Source organism: Artemia franciscana, chromosome 3 (assembly GCF_032884065.1).
Source record: "Artemia franciscana chromosome 3, ASM3288406v1, whole genome shotgun sequence".
Taxonomy (NCBI): Eukaryota; Metazoa; Arthropoda; class Branchiopoda; order Anostraca; family Artemiidae; genus Artemia; species Artemia franciscana.
This window is the reverse complement of record NC_088865.1, coordinates 32700008-32715115: the sequence shown is the minus strand read 5'-3', so window position 1 is coordinate 32715115 and position 15108 is coordinate 32700008. Positions and strand designations below refer to the sequence as shown.

At 36.1% G+C, this 15108-nt stretch overlaps 1 protein-coding gene across 9 annotated transcripts in view; it reads right to left on the bottom strand.

The window, feature by feature from the left end:
* The window catches only part of LOC136025179 (uncharacterized), a 187732-nt gene that overhangs the window by 80119 nt on the left and 92505 nt on the right, over positions 1 to 15108 (bottom strand). For all 9 annotated transcript variants that reach the window (XR_010617034.1, XM_065700953.1, XM_065700955.1 and 6 more), the window contains exon 3: positions 9735 to 10106. Coding sequence is in view for 8 of the 9 variants with exons in the window: in XM_065700953.1 (XP_065557025.1) it covers positions 9735 to 10106 (372 nt within the window). In the remaining variant the exon portion in view is untranslated. The remainder of the gene's footprint in view (positions 1 to 9734; positions 10107 to 15108) is intronic.

The window sequence follows — 15108 nt, the reverse complement described above, 5'->3', positions numbered from 1 at the left end:
GGCAGAAATAAGGTCAAGTAATTTTCTAAGCGTAAAACTACCAAGAAATACCATCAATAAATAAATGAAGCCCAAAACGAACAGAAACTACAATAAATGACCGAATCAAAGTCAAAACGAGCAGACACTAAGACAAGTGGGGCTGACGCCCCCACAACATGCCTTCTGAAGACCAGAACCGTAGTTTTCAGTTTACTGAAAATAAAATACGTGTTTTCACTTTTCTAACTTTAATAAATCCAGAATTATTAAGACTTTAAGGAATAAATATCAGTTTATGTATATTAAACTGTCAATCAACATTCATTTGTTGTTTTGTTTTATAATCTTGGCTATGATTTTATTTTAATTTTTTTTATTATAAATACGTTTTTATTATAAGGGTAGGAACATTCTGCTTGGAATAAGGGTTGTATTCAGTAAAATGCAATTTATGTTCTGGACTTCAGAAGGCGTGAAGGTTGTCAACCCCGCTCATATTAGTTTCTGCTCGTTTTGAGTTTGACTCGGTTATTTATAGTAATTTCTGTTCATTTTTGATTTCATTTATTTATTTGTGTTTTTTTTTTGTTTAATATGGCTCTTAACTTTTCTTAAAAAAAGATTATTTCGTGGATTATTTTTAGAATTAGTAAAGAATGGAAGAAGCGCATATAGCTTTCTTAAGGGTCTTGGGAGAAATAAATATGATTAATTTTTAAGAAGATAGAGTCAAAAGAAAAATTTCAAAGAAGGCTTATAAAATAATTTATGATGTAGGAGTATGGATACCTTTGTCCTACCTGTTGCTAGGATTAATTATAATTATCACTCGCAAATGGAGGGGTGAAAAGTTTGTTGCGTTTTTTCTTAGGATAAACTATACAGGCAGCGCAATAGTGTTGCCTAGGTAAAGAGCAATGTGGGCAATATCTATTATTGTAATCATAATTATTACATTATTACTATTACTATAATTATTATTATTATTATTTTTGCTTTAGACCAGGGCACTTCGCACCAAAGGATTTGTCGTAGAAACACATGGCCCTCAGGACAAGGGTTGTAAGTTATGCCCCGATGGCATATAACTCTTATATAGAAAGGATGATCGTGTAAACGTTGGAAGGGGCTCATTGGATTGGTAATCAAAAGTTCTAGTGTCCTTTTTAAGATTCAGTGTTATGTGAGGGCGGATACACCCCCACTTCTCGTATTTTCCCAAAATTTATCAGGTAGAAATTTTGAGATGGTCATTTGTTGTCGTGGAAACTTCCAAAAATGCTCATTTGATTTGAAATTAAAAGGACTAGTGCCCTTTCTAATAATCAAAAGTGATTGGAGGGTAATAATCCCCCCTAACACCCGTCAATTTCTAAAACACACTTAATCAAAATTTCTAGATAGCCATTTTGTTCAGCGAAGATGAAAGGTCTGGAAATTATGTCTTTGAGGATGACAACCCCCCGCAACCCTCATCGCAAGAGTTGTAAGTTATGCCCCGAGGGTATATAAGGTTTTTATGGAAAGGTGGTCATAAAAAACTTCGGAATGAGCTTAGTTGATAAGAAATCATATGTTCTAGTGGCCTTTTTATAAGTCAAAGTATTCTGAGGGCAGCCACCCTCACGTTGTTTTTCCCTCAAATGCATCCAATTGAAATTTTGAGATAGCTATTTATTTGAAAATACTCCAAAGATTATATAATAATGGCTTAGGGGTTGACAGAATCCCCAAGAGTCTGAAGATAAGGGTTGTAAGTTATGTCCCAGGGACATATAAGGTTTTTATGGAAGGGGCGGTCATGTGAACTTTAGAAGAAGCTCATATGATTGGCAATGTATATTTCTAGTTCCCTTTTAAGACCCAAACATGATGGAGAGTAACTAATCCCCCTCCCTGACATCTTATTTTCTTGAAATGTATTCAATTCAAATTGTGAGATAGCCACTTTGTTACCAATAGTCCAAAAATCACATAAAAATGTCTTTAGTGTGGACACTTTCCCGGAGTTTGAACTTTATTTTCCAAGAAGACGAAGGAGATTCAGGGGAGCCTTTCGGAGAATGTTGAGGGGAGTGCTGAACTAATTTCAAACCCATTATGTGTATAAGGGTTTTTAAAACAGAAATAACTGAGTGTAATAATTTGGAAAATTCTGGAAATGATGAGGAATACGATCAAAATGGTGACATTTGCATGAGGCACTAGAACATCTGATTTCCAATGACATAATTTCCAGACCTTTCAACTACGCTGAACAAAATGGCTATATCAAAATTTTTATTAGATTTGTATAGCCCTTTCAATTTCCAATCGAATGAAACTTTTTCGAATTTTTACACCAACAAAAGGCATCTCAAAATTTCTATCAGATACATTTCGGGAAAAAACGAGTTGTTGGAAGGGGGAGTATCAACCCTTGAATCACTCTGAATCTCAAAAAGGGCATTAGAACAACTGATTATCAATCCTATGAGCCCTTTCCAAAGTTTATACGATCACCCTTTCAATATAAACCTTATATGCCTCCAGGGCATAGCTTACAACCCTTGCCTGGTGGGCTGTGGGGGGGAGGGTTTCATCTTCAAAAAAATAATTTTCGGACCTTACTGCTACGTTGAAACAAAAAGGCTATTTGAATCAATGGCCATTGTGTTGCATTCGATGAAACTTTCAACGTGTGTTGAAAAGGATGTTGAAGAAAGCAAAGGTGCTATGCGTATACTGCAACTAATACTGCTACAGCTATTGCTACTATGCAAGCTAAGGGTATGAAGGTGAAGCTTTTAAGGAATATTTAGGCGGATATTGAACTAAATTAAAACAAAGTATGAGCGTGTGAACTTTCATAAAGGTGACAAGGCAATATGTGAAAAACAACTTGTATTATTAAGTTAGACCTTTAAGGGTATTTTATGGGGGATTTTGAACTAGCCAGAAGGCAATATCTATATACTATTAATTCTACCCCTACAGGTACTGTAACTAATGACGCTAAGGGTATTAAGGTGGAACTTTTAGGGAAAGCTTAAAAGAAAGAACTGTATACATTCAAGATTCGAAAGGGCATAAAAGCTATAACATATGCAGCACCACTCTACAATAGCTAGAAATAGAATTGCAAATTTTAAAGGAGCTAATTTGGCTCAAAGTTGTGGTGCCCTTTTTAAGAATAAAAAGAGATTGGAGGGCAAGCAGCCCTTCTCTCAAGCTTATTTATGTTCCAAATGCATCCAGTCAAAACTTTGAGACAGCCATGTTATTCAGCATAGTAGAATGGTCCAGCAACTATGTCTTAAGGGATATGGGGCATGTTAACCCCCCACAATTATGCAATTGGTCCGTTATGATTTAAAGCTAAATGTTGCTTTAAACTAACTTAAAAGGCATTGTGTTTATGGTTGCATAAGGCTCCTCAGCAATATGTCGAGAACGACTGGGGTATTAAGTTGATACTTTTTGGGATGCTACTATTACTACTTCTGCTCTAACAATTTAAATGAATAAAAATATTGTAAGTGTATCCAGGTTGTTCAAGAGCAAAGATAAAATCTTTTCGTACTGATTATTAAGTTTTATTTTTTCAGGTCCACTTCAGAAGTTATAAAATTAAATTCAAAATACTGTTTATGTCAGGATTAAAAAATTGTTCGAATAGTTTCTTCAACATACAAATCCGACCTGTTGCTAGGATTACTTATAGTTGTGTTACGAGAGCAACACTTTTTTTCCTAGCACCCCAATTTCAGCTTATCCCTAGAAAGTGGTAAGTGTCTAACCACTGCGGTTTTTATGGAAAGTGCGGGCCTTAGGCCGGATAGATGAATATAACTTTGCATTTTGGAAAGCTTCGTAGAACTCTTGCTTGGGGCCAAAGATCTATTGTTTCTACCCATTTCTGTTCGTGATTTCAGCTGAGTTTATCATTCGGTTTTTTGCACTTGGGATTGTGGTAGAGAAATGGTTTCAAATGTGCCTATTAAACTTTGAAAATTCTCTCATTGCTAAAGAAATTAGAATTTACGGCAAAAAAGACAACTTTTGAACTAAAACAGATAGATCAAAGTATGTGACAGCCATTTTTTGGTAGAAAAATTCCTTCATGAGAGATACCAGTTTGAGAGTTTAAAGGGGTTGACAATTTCAGTAGTAAGGTACAAACTGAAACCATAATAGGCCAATACCAATTGTGAGACATATAGGAGAGTTTTAAGAAGTAGTCGGCTGTTAGCTCATAACCATCTTCGGCAAAGAGGGGTTCGAAACTTTTGCTAGTTGGTGTACCTATTGTTTGTTTCCCGTGTATTTGATGGTAAGACCAATTTGGTTCCAGTGGTAAGACATGTAGGGCATTTGTAAGTAACAATCGGCTATTAGGCTACAATCATCTTCAGCGATGAGGGGTTTGTAACTTTTGCGAGTTGTTAGTTTTAGTTCGTAACGTTTGCGAGTATTTATTTTAAGATCCTTACAGATTAACACGTTCAGCGTTTAATCTAAGCGAGAAAACAAAACCAAAGTGTTGCTCTCAAAACACTTTACACGGTGAAGCCGAACAAAGGTTGCCGCAACACCTCACGTGCCCATGCAACGTAGATCTAGTTATCACTCACTTATGGAGGGATGAATTGTTTGTTACATTTCTTATTAGAACAAACTATAATCATAGGCAGCGCAATAGCGCTGCCTAAGTACAGAGAGATAGGGCAAAATGTATTATTTATTTATTATTACTATTTTTTTGTTTGTTTTAGACCAGGGCACATCGTATCTGAACTGTAAATATTTAAAAATAAAGATGAAAACACTGATTAGAATCATATATGGATTAAATAGGTATGTATAAGTGTCTTAAACGTGTTGGCGGAAAGAAATGCCTGCTTTAGCGACTCCTTCGAACATTTGTCCAAGTTATAATATTATTACAGTGAAATTGCGCCTTTTGGGAATCTTTAATAAAAAACAGACTCTGTGCTTTAATGGATGAAGAGAAAATTCAAGGGTGAAACAAGTACTTTTTTCAATCTTTTAATGGTTATGTGTGAGGGTTAGAGGGCCAAAAGGGAGGGGGGACAAAAAAATATAAACAGTAAAATGTTTGTAATTCAGTATTAACGTTTGATAAATATCAAATTAATACAAAAAAAATTGGCTTGTATGGTCCTTTCCCGTCGCTCTTGGTTCAAAATTTTAAAATCCTCATTACTATTTATCTTTTGCAAGTCCTTGGGGGAGGCATTATAGGTAGTTAGTTCCTCGTCTAACTAATAAGACATAATTATCGTTTGAAAAGAGATGAACAGAAAATAAAAAATAATTATCCTTTTCAACAGGGGGGTTTCTTTTTAAGTATGTCAGCCTTTTTAGACACATGAAATAAATTAAGGTACAAGAAAAACATGGATCAAGCAGTTCGTGATAATGAAGTGTAAGGAGCAAACATGGCTCAATAGTAACCGAAACTCTAAAAAGCGGAGTTTTGATATCAATAGATATATCAAAAGAATTAGCTTATTATGCTGGTTTCAAATATATAAGATTCATTATGTGTAATTTTTCACATCAATGGCTACGAGTCTGAGAAAGTTTGCCTGATATTCGAAAAAAAGGGAGAAACACCAAATGAACGTTAAGGAATCTTAAAAGAGCTGCCAGTGTATCAGGAAAATCTACTGTAGAGGTTTCAACCTCCCATATCCGAAAAGGTGACATTTTGCTATTTTCGCCAAAAGAAAGATCACGAATGCGTATTTGTTTGTTTTTTTCCCAGAGATGATCGTGTCAAACCAGTGGTCCCAGAATATCGAGAGAGGTGTCATTCGAGTGGAAATTTAAAGTCCTAGTGTCCCTTTAAGGGACCGAAAGGATTGTAGGGCAGCTAGCCACCCCCACACCCTTATTTCGCTTAAGTCTTCTGATCAAAATTTTGAGATAGCCATATTGTTAAAGAGAGCTGATAGGTTTAATAACCATGTCATTGGAGAAAACATGGCTCCTATCAGTCCCTTCGGTGAGGTCTTTAATTTATGAAATTTGCCCATTGTTTACATATAGTATTTTTTATTTGGAAGTATGCATATAAGTTTCGGTTGGGACAAGGATAAGTTTTATGCTGGGGGATTTTTTACGAGGTTAATTTTAAATGGGGAGGGAAGTTTCCGCGGGGTGAACTTTTCAGAGAAAAATTTTTCACTGGAGGAATTTGCTAGAACTCCCATGCGAAATTCTTTTTATTTGTCTTACTTTCTCTTTGCCGACTTAATTTTACACGTGGAGATGGTTAATGGTAATTGTCCGGTAAGCTCTATGATAACAGTTAGCCAAACCATGGTCATTAAGAAGTGTTAGTGGTCTTTTAAACTAATGTGCTATTTCCTACAAGCTAATTAATGACTTTTTGTTTCCAAAGCAATAATATTAATTTTTGCTTTATTTGTGCATGAGCTTTTTGTTTTCAGTAAAGCATTAGATTTGTGTAATCCTACAAATATAAAAATGTATCAGCAGTCTGTTGTTTTACACCAATTTTGTAGAAAATTTTTACATAAGGTTGGAAGCATAACTTTTGTTCTCTTTAAGTTTCATTTTCACTATTTACTTTCATCAGTATGAGTTTAGCATCTGAACTAAAAGGAACTAGTTATGAACCTAATCGGATTATTTTTTGTACTCTACTTTGTTAGATTGCGCAATTAACTTGCGGATTTAATTGTGAGGGATTGCTCACTTCATACAAAGTGAGTTACTATTTTTCATAGTGTATAATTGAATGTATTGCTGTTATCGCTGATTAAATTAAATCAAAAAACAATTTTTTTAGTTGAAAGTAAGGAGAGACAGTAAAACTTAAAAAGAACAGAAATTACTTCGTATATGAAAGGGGCTGCTTCCTCATCAACGCCCCGCTCTTCACGCTAAAGTTTGACTCTTTCTCTCAACTCTGCTTTTTAAAACAGTAAAAAAATATAGCGTAAAGAGCGGGGCATTGATGAGGAAGCAGCCCCTTTCATATACGAAGTAATTTCTCTTCGTTTTAAGTCTTAATATCGCTCCTTACTTTCAGCTAAAAAAAACTTGTTTTTTTATTTAATTTCTGAACGTTTTTGAATCAATGCATGTTTTGATTCTGGCTCCCCGCAAAGGAATAATTAACACGAAATTTGCAGTTTTTTTTTGGCTAAATGGCTTTCTCCTAGTTTTGATCGAATGATTTTGAGAAAAAAGGGAACGGTGGAGGAAGCCTAGTTGCCCTGCGATTTTTTGGCTACTTGAAAAGGCAACTACAACTTTAAATTTTTACGAATGTTTTTATTAGTAAAAGATAAACGTAACTTATAAATTAGCTTACGTAACGCACTTTTGTAATCTCATGTTTTTATTACATATATGAGGGGTTCACCCCCTCGTCTCTACCTCGCTATTTACACTAAAGATTAAATTTTGTCCCAGTTCATTAAGAATGACCCCTGAATCACAAAAGCCGTAGAATAAATAGTTGAAATCACTAAAAATAATTTAGCGTAAAGAGCGGGGTATTAGGAGGAGGTGAACCCCTCATATGCGTAATAATTTCTGTTCGTTTTAAGCTTTAATGCTGCTCCTTACTTCAAATTGAAAAAACTTTACATATTTATTTTTTCATTGTTTTTTTTAAATAATGCTAGAAAATCCTGCGCTCCCTTCATGGAAATTTTCTTCCCCCATGACAAATTCCTCGATGGAAAGTTCCCCCAAAATATCCCCCTCTTGACAACCCCTCCCCCAACCAAAAAATCCCCCTGAAAACGTCTGTATACTTCCCAATAACCATTACTATATGCAAGCACTGGTCAAAGTTTGTAACTTGTAGCCCCTCCCACTTGGACTGTGGGGGAGTAAGTCGTCCCCAAAGACATAGTTATAAGGTTTTTTGACTACGCTGAATAAAATGGCAATCTCAGATCTTTCATGTGTTGCCTTTGGGAAAATAATAAGCGTGGGAGGGGGCCTAGGTGCCTTCAAATTTTTTGGTCTCTTAAAAAGGGCACTAGAACTTTTTATTTCCGTTAGAATGAGCCCTCTCGCAAGATTCTAGGACCACTGGGTGGATACGATCACCCCTGGGAAAAAAAAACAAAAAACAAACAAACAAACAAACACGCATCCGTGATCTGCCTTCTGGCAAAAAATACAAGATTCCACATTTTCGTAGATAGGAGCTCGAAACTTCTACAATAGGGTTCTCTGATACACTGAATCTGATGGTGTGATTTTCGTTAAGATCGTATGACTTTTAGGGGGTGTTCCCCCTATTTTCTAAATTAAGGCAAATTTTCTCAGTTCGTTATCACGAACTGTTTGAAACTGTCATATTTACTTTCGGTCAAGTAACCTTGAATTATGACTGATTAACAGTTCGTGAATCTGCAGTGTCTCGTCGGAATAAATTACGGGGAAAAAGCCCCTAAGACTACCACCCGAGAAGGATACTCCCACTGAAATCTTTAGTCAGTCGCCATTCCAACCTACCTCTAAAACTCTTCCTAGAGCCCCTCCAACTACGCGATCCAAAACAGTTAGCCACATGTCAGGAATTCAGGCCTTAGCCGAAACTAACTCTAATGAAAGAGGTGAGACGCCTGGCAAAAAGAGGGAAAAGGATGAACTCGCTCGCCAGTGATAGTGCAACCCCTCTCTTCAAGTGTCCCAAAAACTAGTGCTAACGATTACCCAAATTATTATACTGGTCAATGTTCCTATTACCTGAACAATTGTTTAGGGTCATGAAACTATTGTTAATAGATGCATTTGGACTTTTTCGAACATCTTTTCTCTCTTGCAAAATCACCGTTATGGAGTTATTATATATTAGCACATTAGGGGGGGGGATAGAACATAGCATATATTAATACAGTCCCATCCTTCTTGCCTTAAATGTGGGAAAACAGGCCACGAAATTAGTGAATGTACTGAGCCAGACCCTTTCTGTACTTTAAACTTACATTAATAAGGATTTATCTAGCAATTGGATTTGCCACTCTCTCTATCTTCAAATCTTAGATGTGGAATTATCTAAAGTCAAAACAAAATGCCTAAAACATAAACAAAATAATAATGTCTTAACTTCTCTAGTTGTCTAAATCGCAACTTTAGACAAAGGTACTCCATTATCATTCTCTGTTTTTTAGGTTACGCAATGGCGTAAATTTTTTTTTGCTAGATAGCAGCAATCAATAAAACAGTAGAGAAGTTGTCTAGCCTTTCCTTTTTGTCAACTTTATGACTGCTATCCTAGTGTCTGCAAGAATAACTAACCTAAACACAAACCATCCATTTGCAGCATGTGACAGAAAATCTCATTTAAATGTAGTTGCATTGCGTAGTTAAGATTATTAGCTGTTCCTAATAAAGCAAAGATGACAGTTTAACATTGACAATTTAACAATTTGTTTTAAAGCAGGTCCTTGGTGCTTTAATTAAATGGGGTACCCAATTGATAACTATAAAATTTTTATCAGTAAAAAATATGAATCTCTTTCAGGTTTCAACTAAAATATCTAAAACGTCTTTCTCCATCAAACGTTCGCAACTCGATAAAGGTTAGGAGTTGGGGGTTGAGGGGGTAATAACACCCTTTGGGATAATATTTGTTTATTTGAAGTTTATTGTCGGTCTTTAACTTTTTTTGAGAAAAAAAAGACTTAATGTTATTGTAAAAAGTGTTTATTTAGAATGCAACATGTTAAAAAAAATTATAAGGCTTGAGAACTTACCACATGATTTTTCTTCACAACTTCATTGTTAGGATACTTGCTATTGTAAATTTTAAATACTTGGTCACAATATACAAATTCAGGGCCCATGCCTATCATCTGAGATTCGTTCATTTTCGAAAATTCTAAATACAGTTGGTAAATATCAGCCATAAAAATCATATCAGAGTCTGGTGATATAATTTTATCAACGTCCTTTAGCTCGTCAAGAAGGTAATAGATGGGACGTAGAAAAATGATAGGAGATCTGAAAGGAAGAGCCCAAGAGGGATTTTTGATAGAGGACCGGTCCCAGTAGTTATAAATAAGTCTCTGAAGAACGTTTTCATAACGAGAAAATATTGTTTCCAGATCGTACATTCTTACGAATCCCTGAAAATAAAAGGGGCACATTAGAGCAGAGAAATACAGCGAGGGACTATAAATTTATTAGTCGCAATACAATGTAAGAATAAAAGATTAGGAAAGAACATATTAATTAAATATTTATTTTATTTCTCGGTATTGTCATCTTCAGTATCAAATATAGGAACGAGCCTCACTAATTGAATTTTTTTTGGAAATCAGAAATATAATTTTGAAAAAATTAACTTTCTCCCTTTCTAGAAAATTATACAACCATACCTGCACACTGGAGATAGGGATCCTCCTTCCTCCACCAGGGACCAGACCCTGCACACTGGAGGATAGGGATCCTCCTTCCTCCACCAGGGACCAATCAGATTCACATTTACAGATTAAAAGCCAAAATATAAGCGAATAATCTGGATGGTGATAACAGCGATAAAAGAGGTCTTTTGTGAAATCATATATGCAAGGTCTATAAAGCCAAATTATGAAGTTATAAATAAAGACAAAAAGCGAAAAAAAGAGCTTCTTGCCGTAGCCTATTTTTATGCACTCAGATAACATGATACCCTGAACTACCTTAAGTTTGCTACCCATTTATGGTGTTTTAGCCTATGTCTTAGCCTTTCCCCTTTTATAGAGAAAAGGCTAGAGAAAAGAGAGGAATCCTACCAATCCTAGAGTGTAGGATGTCTCTCTTATTCTTATTTCTTGCCCTCCTCATATTCAGGTATGCATATAAATGGTATGACTCATGTAATACTCCAAATGTTTCCCCAATAAGAGCATCGCTGCTACCTTTCATTAGCAATCCTAAACAATTAATTCGAAAACAAAATCCTTAAAAATTAAGCATTTTAGAGGTTAATCAGTATTCCACAAATGAATCCAAGCGATATATCAGACAATTAAGCCTAATTATGTACTTGTTGAAGCTGCTCTCCTAATCGCCAGATAAGGCCTACAAGGTTCTTTTAAAAACCGATGCGCATTGAAGCGATAGTATGCATATGAATCACCATCCAAAGTATGCATTCTATAACACATAAAGATCAAGTTAAAGAAACCAAACCAAAGAAAAAAAATGATATTGAGAACGAGTTTCATAAGGCCGACAAACAAATTAGACGAAACAATACGAATAATTTTGGGAAGACGACCGCTTCCCTTCTACAGTGCTATGTGAGAAAGTTCAAATTTTTTGAACGTAAAAGCGAACGAAATAAACCGGAACAAATGAAATGACAAAAAAACAACATGGAAAGTAAAAAGAAATAAAAACAAAATTCGAATAATTAAAAAACCTATAAATAAATAATAAAAAGACCTGTAAAACATAATATCAGAATTAACATAATTAAACGCTTTAAAAGCTAAACAAGGACTAAGAGCTCATATGGCACTTGTGACGAGGTCGGAAAAGCCAAGAGCCAAGAGCTCATATGATATGAGCTCTAGCAAAATTCTAAGAATCAATAGACTGCTTTATAAGGAATATAAGAGGCTTCATGCCAGTCGGGATTTAAAATAAGAGCTCTGGGTCACGAGGTTCTTCTGGATATCAAAATTCATTAAGATCCGATCACCCACTCGTAAGTCAAAAACACCTACGCTAAAAGCTAAAGTTTTTTACTATTTTAAAAAGTAGAATTGAGAGAAAGAGTCAAACTTTAGCGTGCAGAGCGGGGCGTTGATGAGGAAGCAGCCCCTTTCATATACGAAGTAATTTCTGTTCGTTTTAAGTTTTAATGTCGCTCCTTACTTTCAGTTAAAAACTTGTTTTTTTATATTTAATATCCATGTATCCGACATTGTAGAATTCTTGGAGAAAAGATGGGTCCCAACCGTTAAGTTCGGCAACAGAACGATTTCGGCCCTGCTGTTCGTCGATGACATAGCATTAGTAGCGAAAACAGCTCGTGAACTACAAATTTTCATTGACCTGATGGCAGAATACCTTGATTCGAAGAAACTACGTCTAAACCTCGGGAAGACGGAGATAATGATCTTCAATAAAGGAGGAAGAAGGAATTTAGTTGAGAACGAAAAATTTCGATTCAAAAGACAAGAGATTAAGGTAGTGGAAAAGGCGAAATATCTGGGATTTCCCCTGACACCTAACTGCAGTTGGAAGGAACATGTGAGCGAAATGTCAAAGCGAGGGAAAGCAGCAGTGGGTGAGATATTACGTAATGACCTAGTGAAAAAGTCGAAGTCATTAAAAATGTTTAAGCAAGTATTTGATTCGAAAATTAAACCGGCAATCCATTACGGAGCTGAGCTATGGGGCCTGGAAGCCGCGGAGAAGCTAGAATCAGTCCAGTTTAGATACTACAAAAGACTTTTCGGGCTGCACCAGACAACACATAACCAGCTAATCAAAGGAGACTTCGGCATCTTCTCACTGAAATTGCACCGGCTTTATCAAGTATTTAAGTTTTGGCTGATATTAACCCAACTTCCTGAGGACCGATTGGCTAAACAAAATATAATGATTTGCTTCGAATTAATAGGAAAACTACTTGGACTCAACAAATCAAGAAATCTCTTGACAAACTAGGCTTCTCTTATTTATGGATGGAAGGAAACGGACCCGGAAACACACAATGCCTTCCAGAAATTATGCAGAGATTGAAAGACCAAGAGATACAAGAGTGGGGTTGTTTAGTACGTTCGTCCGAAACACTGAATGAATATAGTACAGTAAAATAAATTTTTGGGGAAGAATACTATTTTAAGATAGATTTACCTTTTAAATATTTAAAATCATGGATCCAGTTGAGAGGAAATTGCCTTACAGTACACAGGGAGCAGAAATTAAAAAAAAATATGGGTACAAATGGTAAGTGTCGGTATTGCAGAAAAGAGGATAATAATTTAGCCCATTTCCTCATGGAGTGGCAGGAGCTTGAAAGTCTTAGGGATGAAATTTAGGGGGACCATCGGTTGGTGCTACTTCCTAATATTCTGAGGTCTTCGAAGCCTGGAACCATATGCAAAATGGCACGATATGTGGAAAAGGCGGGAGAGGCTCAGTCGAGCCCGAGTGAATGAAAATAAGTATTGTTTTATATTGAGTGTGTGTTCTGTGCAGTGTTGTACTATTATATCATATTGTGTATGGCTTTAGGGCTCAAATAAACTTTTCTCTTTCTTTTCTATCCATATAAAATAGCCAAAGAGAAAACAGCGTCCAATTTGGTCTAACTTTAATCAATGCTTCTTTTGCACAACATACTTCGGAACTGAGTCGCTGAGAGTTTACGAAAGTGAAAGTGACATAGGATTTTTTTTTGGGGGGGGGGGAATAGATTATCAGCTTCTTGTCTAAGAAAACTCGTCTGAATAAAAATTTTCAGATTTTATTTTAAAAAGATTATTTAGTGTGAACGATTTGCCATTGCTGTTGTCTTCAAAATGGTATTGTAAATTTAGGTTCGAACAAATATTTAACAATTTGAAAAATTTGGAAAAGAGCTGATATTTCTGTGGAATGCCAGAAAATTGATAAGAAAATAAAAGAACAAGCAATTATTAAAGTCACCATGATCAAAAACCCCTGACCGTAGTTCTAAAAATCCTGATCTTGAAAACTAAAGAAAATTGCATTTTAGAATGGGTTGCACTGTTGAGTCTTCCCCTCCCCTTTCTTTATTTCTTTTCCTGAGGGCAATCAAACAGAACCAGTAGTCATAAGCAAGGGCATAGTTCCATCACTTTTATCGGGGGGAGGGAGGAGTCGCATCTGGAAAGTCAAGGGGCAATGGGCTATATATAATTTTTCTCTAAATTATTGGGGGATCCTCTGCCGTCTTGCCCCCCCCCCCGAAATAACGCCTTATGGTAGAAAATAGGTCTTATGGTAGAATACTCGCTTAAATGGAAAGTAAATTCTCAAGTCTACTGTTTAAGTTTCAAGATAGTAATCAAATTGTCATGACTAAATATCCTTAATCAAAGGTGTACATTCGGAAGTCATGCTTGCTATCAGGATCAAGTGTCACAGTGATATCATCCGACAAGATGAAGCTAAACCTGATAATTACTTTAATTGTAATTTCAAAACGACCTCGCAAACCTGATGAACCCGCAGTGCCAAATGGAATTGACTTGATATTATGTTAAAGCAATCTTACAAAATGACTATAAAGAATTAGATCCGATTGTTGAGTGATTGCAGAAATGTGAATTGCAAGGAAACAGCAACCCTAATTGTCATTTTTTTATGGCACTTGCATATTTACCAAGCGATAGATACATAGCGATCGCAAATTCTGTCGGTCTGTCTGTCCTGGTTTTGCTAGTTTAGGCACTTCCAGATAAGCTAGGACAATGAAATTCGGCAGCCGTATCAGGAACCAGACCAGATTAAATTAACGATAGTCGTTTCCCCAATTCGACTATCTTGGGGGGAGTGGGAGGAGGGTTAATTTGGAAAAATTAGAAAAAAGAGGTATTTTTAAATTGCGAACGGGTGATTGGATCTTAATGACATTTGACATTTAGAAGGATATCGTGTCTCAGAGCTCTTATTTTCAATTCTGGCCGGATCCGGAGACATTGGGGGGAGTTGTAGGGGGAAACCTATAATCTTGGAAAACGCTTAGAGAGGAGGGATTGGGATGAAACCTGATGGGAAAAATAAGCACAATTCCTAGATACGTGATTGACATAACCGGAACGGACCCGCTCTATTTGGGGGAGTTGGGAGGGTTAATTCTTAAAAATTAGAAAAAATGAGGTATTTTTAACTTACGAAGGAGTAATCGGATTTTAATGAAATTTCATATTTGGAAGGATCTCGTAACTCAGATGTCGTATTTTAAATACCGAACAGATCCAGTATCACAGGGGGGAGATGGGGGGAGACCGGAAATCTTGGACAATGCTTAGAGTGCAGAGATCAGGATGAAACTTGGTGGGAAGAATACACACAAGTCCATGATACGTGACTGACATAACCGGACCGGATCCACTGTCTTTGGGGGATTTGGGGGAGGGGGGTAATTCGGAAAAATTAGAAAAT